The following is a 12,551-nucleotide window of genomic DNA, read 5'->3' as shown; positions in this document are numbered from 1 at the left end:
TACATTATAATTTTATGATTCTTTGATAATATTGGAAGTTTTGTGTGAACGTTCACATACATGAAGTCTACCCTTCAACTTTTTAATATTCCCTTACTGATTTTCTAGCCATTGCTTACTTGTCATCTTCAGCTGTCATATCATGACATATGTCATGGGAGAAATTTGCTATAGATGGTTGGAGAAATCCTCAGTGAGTTATACAGACCACACAGCTTTGCAAATGACAGGTTTGTCAGTAACATTTAAAATCAGAGGGTACCTGGGACGTTAAATATAATAAGTAAATAAATAGTGTTTTTATGTTAGCATAGGTCAATACATGCCATCAGTGATATTTTTAATAAAAAGGAGGTGTAGTCCTCAAATTTTACAGGTGAGCAAACTGTAAAGCTGTATGCACTGCACAAGAGAACTCACTCTTAATGGAAGAATTTTATCATCAGTATCGTTAAGGTTCTTAGTCATCTAATTACAAAAGGGCCTCAACCCAGTTCTTACTCGGTTCTTTCTGCACCCACGTTTTACACGGCTTTATGGATTCAGAAAGAGGAACAATGATATTTTATTTACAGAGTAAGGTATTTTAGTTATGGCATAGTTCTTGGTCATTTAAGGTTCTGTTTTGTTTTGTTTTTAAAAAAAGAAGTTTTCCAATGGGGACTGTAAGTTCAGCTAGTAATCTCTTAGGAAGAATGGGGGAGAGGAAAAGTGGGGCCAGAGAAAGTGTGCTAGAGGAGGGATGTCATAGCCTGAGTGCTTCCTAAGAAATTCAAAGAGGACACCACTCATCTATGTGAAGGAATATATGATAAACATTTGAGTTAAATTTTAATCAATTATCATTTCCCAACTCAATAATCAGAAAACTGTTTTCCAGTTCCCAGCAGTATTAAAAATTTGCAAATCTAACTATACCAAACTGTAATGGAGACATTTTAAAAGCCTTTGAAAAATTAATCAAAAGGATTTTATGTAAAACCTAGTAAGGTGTCTGTATTCTACCTTGATTACAAGAACAAATGAAATCATTCATCACAGCCAGGGGCTAAGGTTTCATTAACATTTGAAGAGAGAGTGCTTTTTTTTAAAAAAATAAAAATAAAAAAATCTGTATAGTAGAAATTGTACTACTTAAAATTTACTGCAAGGTTTTGATAGTGCCAAAAAACAGTAAGAATCAGGCATCCTTACATCTTTGCAATGTTTTATTTACTAAATACAGCATTCAGGATTTTAGCTAATCCTGGGTTTGGTGGACAGAATCTCTCTGGCTACCTCTCCATCTCTTTGTCTGCCTTTCTTCATCCATTCCTTTGGGAAATGGAACCAATCTAAACAGCATTAGACTGGTTTTCTTGATCAGCTTTTAAAAAAATGATCTCATCATAGATCATTCCTTTCTGTGCCCTGCACATTTGAAGTGACCTCACGCAGTCAGAATAATTTTTTTTTTCTTCTCCTGCAATGCCAATGTGAGAAACAATCCCCAGCAGGCGACTGGCTCCCGGACAAGCCCCCAGTATGTGAGAAACAATCTGTAGCCAATTACACAGGCTCAGGTGAGGATCTCAGTGAAGTAGCATTTTTATTCGTGATTGCAATGGAGGGCGTCCTGCAGGCAGGAGTGCACAGCAAAAGTATATCATAACCTTATATTCCCTATTACCCGACGCTTGATTCCTCTGTTTCCTCATTGGCTGAATACTACAGGTTCACAAACTACTCAACACTTACTACTATACTATGCATGTACAATTTTATTTGACCAACCATTATTTTCTCCTTTTTCCTTTTTTTTTTCTTCTCTCGTGATTAGAGTGCTCTTGATTTTTTGTTTTTACTGATTTTGCACTGCTTGTCTTGTTTTTCGTAGCCATCTTCCTTATTTTGGGACAGTGGGACCTTCCACTGTCTCCTTATCTGCTTAACATACTCCCCACTGTTACGCCACTGTTACGCCTGCAGAATCGCTTTTGAATATGCAAAGTTAGTGGAATTTTCCACTGCAAAAACACAACTTTAATTCTCACACCAACAGATTGCTTTTCATACTGAATATTCGCTCTGTGATGGATCATTAGCAAAGACCTAGTTTACATTTCCCTTGAGTTGGTTGGTGCTTGCTTGAATCCCTTGTAATGACAAGCCATCAGCTGCCTGAGCTTTCTGCAGTGACCCAGAAGGGGAAATAATTTTGCCTTATTTTTACAACAGACAGCTGTTACTATCACCTGTGTCTCTAACATTATTTGGGTACCTGGATGGTTTCTCTCTAGCCTTCTGTCTCTGTAGTGGAGAGAGCAGAATACAGAAGCCCCCAAAACAAGAAGGTATACCCTAAGATAGTAGTGGAAAAACACCTTGGTATATTTGAGTTATTTTGACAGCTGTCTGTATTTAGGTGAGTAGCAATAAAGAAAAGAATATTCAGGTGTCTTGCTTGTGACAAGTATGATCAAGATGATTGGTTATGCTTGTAACAAGTATGTGTAACAAGATAATAGTCATAACTGGAGACAGCAAAAAGCAGGATTTCCAGGTTACTGAGGTGAAAGAGCCTGAAAACATTTTGTTTGTTTGTTTTCAAGTTAAAACAATTTGGTTTTGAACTTCCCATCTGTATTGGGTTTATGCGGCAAGGGTTTGGTAGCAGGAGGGGTGCAAGGGTGGCTTCTGTGAGAAGAGTCCAGAAGCTGCCCCGTGTCAGATCAGAGAGCAGTTTTAAAGAGCTGCTGCCTGTGGGGAGCCCCGACAGGACCAGTTTGGGAAGGATGGCATCCCGTGGGAGGGACCCCACGTGGAGCAGGGGCAGAGAGTGACTGTGAAGGGTTAGGGACTGACTGCAGCCCCCATTCCCCTGTACTGCTCAGGGGGAGGAGGTAGAAAATGGTAGATGGGGAGAAAGTGTTTTCAGTTTGCTTTTAGTTTCTCACTGTTCTAATGTGCTAGTAATAGGCAGTAAATTATTTTAATCTCCCTGTGCTGAGTCTTATTTTGCCCATGACGTTAGTTGCTGAGTGATCTCCCTGTCCTTATCTCAACCCTTGAGCCCTTTCCATCATATTTTCTTCCTCATTTTCTTTGAGGAGAGGGAATGAGAGAGTGGTTGTGGTGGAGTTCCACTGCCCAACAGGGTTAAAACACCACACCATCACACAGGAAGCTGCTTAGGTCACGCAGTGGTGAAGTTGGTGTTCTGGTCTCATCTCTACTAGCTGTAACAAGGAAATATTAAGGTCCCTGTGACTGAGCTGGGTGGGGGGGGGGCGGTGTGGAGGTCTCCAACTCCTGGACAGATAAAGGGAGGTAGCTGTGTCCTGCAATTAGGACCTGGAGATGTCCTACCCCTTGGATAGGTCTGTCAGGAACCTGGATGCAATTTCCTTGGAGTCCTGCCTGGAATGAGCATCAAAATTATGATTTTGAATAAAATATTCTATGTTCATCCACTGTTTTCATAGAATCGTATAGGTTGGAAAAGACCTTTAAGATCATCGAGTCCAACCATCAACCTGACCTACCAAGTCCCATCACTAAACCCTGTCCCTCAGCGCCATGTCCATGCGTCTCTTAAATGCCTCCAGGGATGACAAGTCCAACACCTCCCTGGACAGCCCATTCCAATGTTTGACCACCCTCTCCGTGAAGAAATTCTTCCTCATGTCCAATCTAAACTTCCCCTGGTGCAACTGGAGACTGTTTCCTCTTATTCTATCAGTTGTCACATGAGAAAAGAGGCTGACGCCCTCCTTACTACAACCTCCTTTCAGGTAGCTGTAGGTGATGAGGTTTCCCTTCAGCCTCCTCTTCTCCAGGCTAAACACTCCCAGTTCCCTCAGTTGCTCCTCATAAATCTAGGTTTCTAATCCCTTCACCAGCTTTGCTGCTCTTCACACACTCAAGGAACTCAATACCCTTCTTGTAGTGAGGGGCCCAAAACCAAACACGATATTCAAGGTGCAGTCTCACCAGTGCCACATACCAGAGGACAACCACTTCCCTAGTCCTGCTGGCCACACTGCTTCTGATGCAGGCCAGGATGCCGTTGGCCTTCTGGGCTACCTGGGCACACTGCTCATGTTCAGCCGGCTGTAGACCTGCACCTCGTAGTGCTTTTCTGCCCAGCAACTTCCCAGCCACTCTTCCCCAAGCCTGTATCGCTGCATGGGAGTGTTACCACCCAGGCGCAGCACCTGACACGTAGCCATATTGACTGTCATGGAATTGGCCTTGGCCATCGATCCAGCCTATCCAGATCCCTCTGCAAAGCCTTCCTGCCCTCAACCAGATCAACAGTGCCACCCAACTTGGTATCATCTGCAAGCTTACTGAGGGTGCACTTGATCCCCTCACGCACATCACTGATAAACATGTTAAACAGAACTGGCCCCAAGACTGAGCCTGGGGGAAGCCAAGGGGAGTTCCACTGGTGACCAGCTGTTAATGGGGTTGAACTATGGGGTTGAACTAATGGGTTGAACTATGGGTTGAACTAATGGGTTGAACTATGAGTCTTTGAGCCCAGCCATCCGGACATTGAACTATACACCTGTCCAAGCCACTAGCAGCAGTTTCTCTGGGAGAATAGTCTGGGAGATGGTGTCAAACACTAAAGTCAAGGCAGACAACATCCACAGCTTTTCCTTCATCTACTCAGTGGGTCATCTTGTCATAGAAGGACATCGGATTAGTCAGGCATGACCTGCCCTTCATAAACCCATGCTGCCTGCTTCTGATCTCTCAGTTGTCCTGTATGTGCTGTGTGATGCTGTTACCAAGGTAAGGCTGACAGGCCTGTAATTCCCCAGAGTTTTGTCTACACACCTTTGTCTAAACTGGGAAAATTCGGTCTGGTTCTGTCTGAAACCTCCATGTTACTTCAAGAGCCGTTTGTGTGTGCAGGTTTGAGTAGTTCAGGTGTGCTGGTAGTATACAGCCTGCTTCTGTATGGAGACCATTTTAAGAAGACATGGTTATGCATGTCCATTCAATTTCAGGTTTTGTCCTGAAGTTATTGAGGTAATGTAACATTCATTGAATCTTTAAGTTTGGAAAAGACCTCCAAGATCATCTGGTCCATCCTTCCCACTACCACCAATGTCACCCACTAAACCGTGTCCTTAAGCACCACATCCAACCTTGGCTTAAACACCCCCAGGGATGGTGACTCTACCACTTCCTTGGGCAACACGTTCCAATGCCTGACTGCTCTTTCTGAGAAGGAATGTCTCCTATTTCCAACCTAAACCTCCTCTGGTGCAACTTGAGGCCATTCCCTGTAGTCCTGTCACTAGTTATCTGTGAGAGGAGGCCGACCCCCAGCTCCCCACACCTTCCCTTCAGGTAGTTGCAGAGAGCAGTAAGGTCTCCCTTGAGCCTCCTCTTCTCCAGACTAAACAACCCCAGTTCCCTCAGCCGCTCCTCACAGGACTTGTGTTCCAGGCCCTTCACCAGCCTTGTAGCCCTTCTCTGGACACGTTCCAGGGCCTTGATGTCCTTCTTGTGGTGAGGGGCCCAAAGCTGAACACGGTACTCGAGGTGAGGCCTCACCAGAGCTGAGTACAGGGGGACGATCACGCCCCTGGTCCTGCTGGCTACACTGTTCCTGATACAAACTATTATGCCTTTAGTGTAAATAAAAGAAATGTTCTAGCCTATTATGTTTCCTTTCTCATTTTATTTAGTAATTCTGGTAAAGAGACACGTTCTACTTAGAGAGAAACATAGCGTCCCTACAGGCAGTCCAGCGCATTGAATTGTTCAATTAGGGTGCATTGTTTAATTATGCATTTGAAAAAGTGTTTGACCATTGAGGAAGGACACTTAGGAAAAAGATAGGATCACGGTGTCACACTGGAAAATTCCCACAAGGAAATGAGTCATTAATGTAGCGTAGTGCTTTGCACAATCACTGTCATTGTGGGTGAGGGGACTGTCTGGACCTGCACAGAGCTGTGAGTTGGCATGAATGTTTGAGTTTCAGGTAATGAGTGGACTCTGAATCTGTTATGAATTAGTTACTCACAGGGAGCATGCAAAAGTGTGCATTTGCATGCTTTAGATAGGCAAGAGCGATCCAAAGAACACATTGTTGATAGGATTAAAAAAAATAATAATAACCTTAGCAGTAACAAATTCATTTGTTAAGCTAGAATCAATGATTACTTCAGAGTCTTACTGTATGGCAGGCAGTCACTTGAGACTTGGCCATGTTGGTACACGGTCATGGTAGATGCCTTTTTCACTACTTGCATCAGCAAGTTATTGATAGCTAATGTAATGATTCGTAGTTGATGTACTATTGGTCAGTGTTTCTGTGAACCTCCACAATTGTGTGCTCGTTATTATAAAGCTTTTCCTTTTTTAACTTTAGTATTTCTGTTGTCCCACTGGTAGTAAATTATAATTCTTAAAATATTTATATTCTTCTTAAGCAGTTCACTGGTGTTTGCATACTACTGTGGGGTGTTGATAAAGTTTTTTCAGAGGTAAAAAGTAATTCCTAACTAACTGGGCTATCTAAGACTGATTACTGAGAGGTTTTCTTAAAAAAAAAAAAAAAAAAAGTCCTTTTACATCTCCTGGGTAGAACTAGATTTAGTGTAAATATTCTTTCTGCCAATTCTGTCACAGATATGGATGTTGGCAAATAATGGTTAAGTAAATCTAGACATCCGATAGGGATGGAAAGAAAATCCAAAAGCCTATGTAGATAAATATCAAAAAATGTGAAAATCCATGTCATGGCAGTCAGAATCTCCTGCTTTCTCTAAGCAGTTTTATTAAGGACTCTTTCTGAATTAGTAGCTTTGCCAGCAACTTTAAAAAGTTGGTTTTAGTTTTGTTCGTATTTATTTTATTTATTTATTTATTTATTTTGATAACTGTGAGAGTTGGCTGTCAAAAGTGTTAATGTTGTCCTCAAATAGAGCAGAAGCCATTCTCTGTTTTTTTTTTCTCATTTCAGGAAAGTACTCCATAGGTCCCTCATCAGGTTAAACTGAGGCTTCATTTATTGAAGTTTTAAAAGTGCTCTAGTTATAAAGTTTGTTTCACTAGAAGCTGTACAAAGTATTCAACTTTTATAAACTTTAGGAAACTAGTGTCATCAAGTGTTTTAGAGTCACACAAGAATGTTTTAAAATATATACTAAAAATATATACTAAAAATATAGCCAAATACTTGATTTATTTATTGCCTACATGTAAGTTATAAGCTAAAAAAAATCAGGTGACCTGGAAAATATATTACTGTAGGAAAAGCTGGTTAGTTGCATACTTATTTCTCATTACAGTATCATATATTGACTCTCTTGCAACTCTTTTGTTATGGTTAAGATAAAACTTGAAAGATGTTTAAAGCAAAAATTTGGCTTCTTTGCTGTTACTGTGATACTATGTTCTTTTTTTTCCTGTTGCATACCTCATTGCTGATCGTGCAGTTTGACTGTGCTTCGGCATCCTGTAGTCATGTTCTGTGGTAAATAGGGAATGTCATTTACCCTTGGTTTTTGTTTTTGAGTTTTTGAGGGTTTTGTTTGGTTGGTTGGTTTTGTTTGTTTTCAAATTTTTCTGTTTTTAACTTTCTTTCAGAATTCACCACTCTACCAGTATCTGCAGGATTTGGGACACACAGATTTTGAAGTATGTTCCTCTGTGTCGCAGAAGGCAAAGCAATGTGCAGTAGAGGAAGGCCAGAAAGAGCGGACTGTGCACGTTGTCCAGAAAGTGAGTGTTTTCCTGTTCCTTAGTATTTATCTTCTCAAAAGAGAACTGCATTGCTTTGTCAGTAGGCAAAATTGGATGCGGTAAAGGTGAAACTTTTACAATAATAATAATAATAATAATAATAATAATAATAATAATAATAATAATAATATAAAGGTGAAACTCTTACTGTAATGATAACAATTATTATTATTAATAATGATGATGATGATAATAATGATAATAATAATAATTTAACAATAACAGTGTTGTCATGTGTTGTCTACAAGTATGTTTGGAAATGTATGGTCTTCCAGTATAGTTTGAAGTGTTTCTTTGCTTCTATGAGAGCTGAGGAAACAACATTTTGATAGTGAATTTTTTAAGAGTTGTAAGTAATCGCATTTACTGGGTATTGTTACTGTAAGCTTAGCATTAAATTCTGTGAACAAAACCTGTAATCATCTGGAACAAGATATTTATAGAGTTGTCAGCCCACCTCAGGCATTCACTTCCTAAATATCACTTATTATGTGACAAAAAATGAAGGCAGATGATTTCTGGGAAGTATAAATACAAAAACCAGTCTGAACAAGATAGTAGAATTGTAGTTATAGCAATTTTGTATCAGTAACAGCTGACAAGGCTCAGCTGATTCATTAGCTCAGACCTCTTATTTCTCTGTTATTTTAAGTAAAGGCTTGTGGATTTTTATAATATTTTTTGTATTAAAAGTGTGCTTGCGATTTAAGAGCTTGGTGGCTACTAAAATACGGCAATGCTATAAAATAGTTTTTATAGCATTAATTTGTCCACTTAACACCTACTATAGTCTACGCACAGATAGTATGTAGGCTGTGTGACTCGGCTGAGGAGCTGTAGTGTGGGTGAGGGAATTCCTCTTCTGAAGACCTGATGTAGGAATCTCTTTGCTGGTTCGAAAAGGGGAAGTTTTAGAAAATTCAGTAGTCATTGTGTCTTCTCCTTAGCAACTAGATGGAGCATGCTAAGAGCACTTATTTTCTGCCTACCTGTTTTTCTACTGCAGTGTAGAATTCGATTCTCAGTGGACGTGCTCTAGTTAGACGCTAAGCCGGGAGGATAAAAAGAGGCTCTGTGGAGACTTCTCTGTCCTGGCCACTGCAGGCTGGGGCAGGGTGGGGACGTGTTGAGCAGTACCTCTTGGATAAGAGCCCAAAACAAGCATTTGTGGGCTGATTTGGTGATGTCTCTGAAGAATTAGCATTTCTTTCTCCCCTCACCCCACCATTTACTGTAGCTTCATTGTACCGTTACTGCACCTTAGGCTATCTGATTCTCACCTGTTGTGGCTTTTAGCCTTCTTCCAGAGCAGTTTTCTTGATGTTCATTCCTGCTTTATACCTCTTTAGCCATCTTCAGATCAGAGGTTCACAACCTTTTCCCTCTCATTTATAACCTCTGTAGCTTCCCTGCTCCACAATGTTCCACCCTTCCTCTTAGCAGGCAGTGAATTGGGGAGCATCCCGTATTTCCCAAACACAGGCAGTGCGATAGGAGTGGCCCTGAGATCTCCAGAAGGTCTCCCTTTTCCAGAAGGTTGTGGTGCATGGGGGATCGTGTGGCAAATGAGGTGAGCTGATGCTTTTCTTAGGATCTTTTTTCAAATAGTTCTCAAGATGTTTCAAGGAATTAGCCAAGTAATTGTCACAATTTGTTAGGCTTTATTTCAACAACAAATCACTTTTGAACATGTCCTCCTTGCTCCTCCTTTGTTTTAGGTCAGACGCATTTTTATCTCATGGGTTTTTTAATCTGTTCTGCTCTGTGTGGGGTGTTAGGTGGGGTAGGATTCAGAAGTGTGTGAGTTGATGTGGATAATGTTTTTTTTTTCCTGATCTGGGGAAAGAATGTGTAGTTACCAAACTGTTTATAAAAATATGGTATACTTGCAAGGACTGGCATATACAGTCTTTGAAGTGGAAATTTAAAAGTTGCAGTGTGAAGCTTATTCATCTAGCAGTATTCTGAGAAGTGTTGGTGTATCATATTTTCATATAATGGTATCCATTTTACTACTGTCTGCATAGACTATATGACCTTCCTCACACACTCGTTATTCTGAAAGGGCAGGGTAATAAAACAAGAAATGTTTTGGTCTTCAGTCCTGTTGGAGTCTTTCTTCGTGGATAGATTGGTCATGGTTTGTTTGTGTTTACCTGATGGGCCAGGTGCACTACGCGCTTTGCTTCACAGCCTTGAAACACAGTTTCTAAGACTTGTATTCCTGTGGAGGTGTACCACATCTCCCTTCTTTCGTGCCCCGTCTTCTGATAGATGAGATACAGGGTGCACGATCCACTGAGCAGACCTGTGAGCTAGACCACTGAGTGTCTAGCTTGTGAACTGGAGCTGGGAAGGAGATGATTCTTGCAGCGTCTCCACACTTCATTGAATGGTTTCACTAATGTAAGATTTTTTTTAATGTAATGAATAAATTGACTTCTAATTACTACTGATGTGGATATCTAGTACATTAGTAATAATGGTTGCTTCTATCAGTGTTCATGAGGAAAGGCTGAATTTAATTCAGGCTTAAACTCAAAATTTGATTTAAACTAGCTTGAAAAGAATTCCTGGAAATTATATGTCCACTACCTTTACTTTTCAGAATTGTCAGCTGGCAGTCACCACAACCCTCAAGAAAACAACTGAAAATATATTTTCACTTTAAAGCTATTGGCAGTTTTGTGGTACGTTGACATCGAACATACCTATTTTGGCTCAGCCCAGGAAGACTTTAATTAAACAGCTGTTAATTGAAAATTAGGGTGACATATTTCATTGATGGATTATCTGCTCATTATCGTGAAGTGATACCTGGACTACATTTGTTAGCTGTATTACTTTATTTTGCCTATTAATTTTTGTGGAATTAGTAAAGCAGTATGATGCTGTGTTCATGTATATGATTTCTACTGAATTTAATACAAAAGTGCTGTGGGGATAAGAACCTTAAAAGCATGAAGACACACTGCTTTTAAGAGGCATAAGTGTTCTGTTTTTCCCCTTTCATTCCTCTCAAGCATCTTACTGTTAATTTTATTGCTTTGGGAGGAAGTCCTCTGGTATTGCGTCAGCAGAGGGTGTGTGAAAATGGGCTGCACGTCTTACAAACGCCAGCATGACATTCATACTGTCTCATCTCAGTCTAGACAAGGATATGGGGTGGGAAAAAGGAAGAAACCTGTGTGTAATTTGTAGTGAGAAAATGTCATTGGTTCTTCCTGCTGTTGATCAGGTAGTAGTTTGGGAACAGTAACACTTTTCTTTTGTAACCTAATGTCAGAAAGTCTGGTTTTGTCCTTTGATTTCTGTTTGCATGTCCCATTTTGGTAAGGTATCTCAAAAGGAAAGAGCATGGGGGAGAGACAGCTGGCCACATGTTTAAAGAAGTAGACTGGATTAAGGAGGATCTGAGACTTTGTTAAAACTTCTGTATGAGATATAGGCAAATCATTTAAATTCCCATGCAATCATTTCCTCATTTTCACATTGGACTATTATCACTTCCCTTCTCTCACCCTTTGCTGATCTAGTTTACTGAAATTATAAAATGTCTGGGAAACAAATGGCTTCCAAGTTCTGAATATGTACCTACCCACAGTCCTAATGTAAAACGATTTTAGCTGAGGCTTAGTGTAATGCAAATAACATAATCACAGGGAGTAGATGATGATCCATGTTGAGTGATGCCTGGTACGTATGTATCGTTTTCTTTCTGTTTTGAAAAGTAAGTTTACAAATGCCTCAAACACTTTATTACTTCAAAAGGTATTTTAATGTTTATGCACCTGCTCTGGACTGCATTTTACAAAGAGTTTTGGCTTTCTTAGGTTATCATGGTCCATCTACCACTCCAAGTTTTCTACTGGATCCAAAACAACCCGGCTTCTAAAATGATACTCCTTTTTTTTTCCAAAGGGTGGTTGGTTAGCTCTTTAAGGGGAGCATCCGATTCTGCTTTATTTCTCCAATTTCATCCCATTCTACTAGATATAGGATTTGTTCTGGCTAGAAAAGGAGACAGATATGTTCCTGAATAGAAAAGTAAAATACTATTTTTTTCTAGGCTGTCAGCTGGCTTATAGTGGAAGACTCACTTTAGAAAAGTTGCAGTATGGCTTTGTCTTTGAGTTTCAGTTGTTTACTCCTCTTATGTTCAGTCAAGTAGGAACCCTGTGCAGATACAATCTTGTGACGTATTTTGGCAAGGCAAAGATCTAGTGTGGGATCTTTGTGGACTGGAAAAACAAATCTGGAAGATAAAGAGGTTCCTAGGAACTGCTACAAACGTCGCTGCTGTGTTTGGCTCTCCCACCAAGCAGAGCGTGTTGTTCAGGCTTAATGAACAATAAAGGCATCAGCTGAACTTGAAGCACGTCTTAGTTTTTGTTTGCTTGGTTGTTTTTGTTTTGTTTTGTTTTCTTAATGAGAGCATGGTCTTAATGAACGCTGAGCAGGAAAGCTGAAAAGAGGTACTTCAAGATTGTGTTCTGAGGGTTCATGGAGTATAGAGATGTGATTTAGCATGGTAATTATAGGTTGAGTGCTCCTAGCTGTACCGATCTCTGGACAAAGTTACAGCTAACGTTCTGATCTCACGAGGACTTGATACTCAAGGGTACTGTTTGAAAGAGCTCCTAGACCTGTTTTCTGGAATTAAATCCAGAATTATTTGGGTAATTCTGCTTGATCTTTAAGGAATGTATTTCTTTGCATTTTTCCTTTCTCACTCATTTTCCTATGCTGCTGTGCATATCTGAGTGTCTAAATTGATTTTACTGTCACACCTTATCCCA

The 12,551-nt window shown here is 40.2% G+C and overlaps 1 protein-coding gene across 8 annotated transcripts in view; it reads left to right on the top strand.

Annotated features, from left to right (window-relative positions):
- VEZT (vezatin, adherens junctions transmembrane protein) overlaps positions 1-12,551 on the top strand; it is a 58,654-nt gene that overhangs the window by 11,680 nt on the left and 34,423 nt on the right. For 7 of the 8 annotated variants that reach the window (XM_035551545.1, XM_035551546.2, XM_035551552.2 and 4 more), the window contains exon 2: positions 7,597-7,731. In XM_035551545.1, the coding sequence (XP_035407438.1) occupies positions 7,597-7,731 (135 nt within the window). Of the gene's footprint in view, positions 1-7,596; positions 7,732-9,283; positions 9,323-12,551 lie in introns of those variants that run through there. The other variant, XM_035551550.1, reaches the window with a different exon arrangement.

Source organism: Cygnus atratus, chromosome 1, assembly GCF_013377495.2.
Source record: "Cygnus atratus isolate AKBS03 ecotype Queensland, Australia chromosome 1, CAtr_DNAZoo_HiC_assembly, whole genome shotgun sequence".
NCBI lineage: Eukaryota > Metazoa > Chordata > Aves > Anseriformes > Anatidae > Cygnus > Cygnus atratus.
Note: the sequence above shows the minus strand (reverse complement) of the source record. Positions and strands in the feature narration are given on the sequence as shown.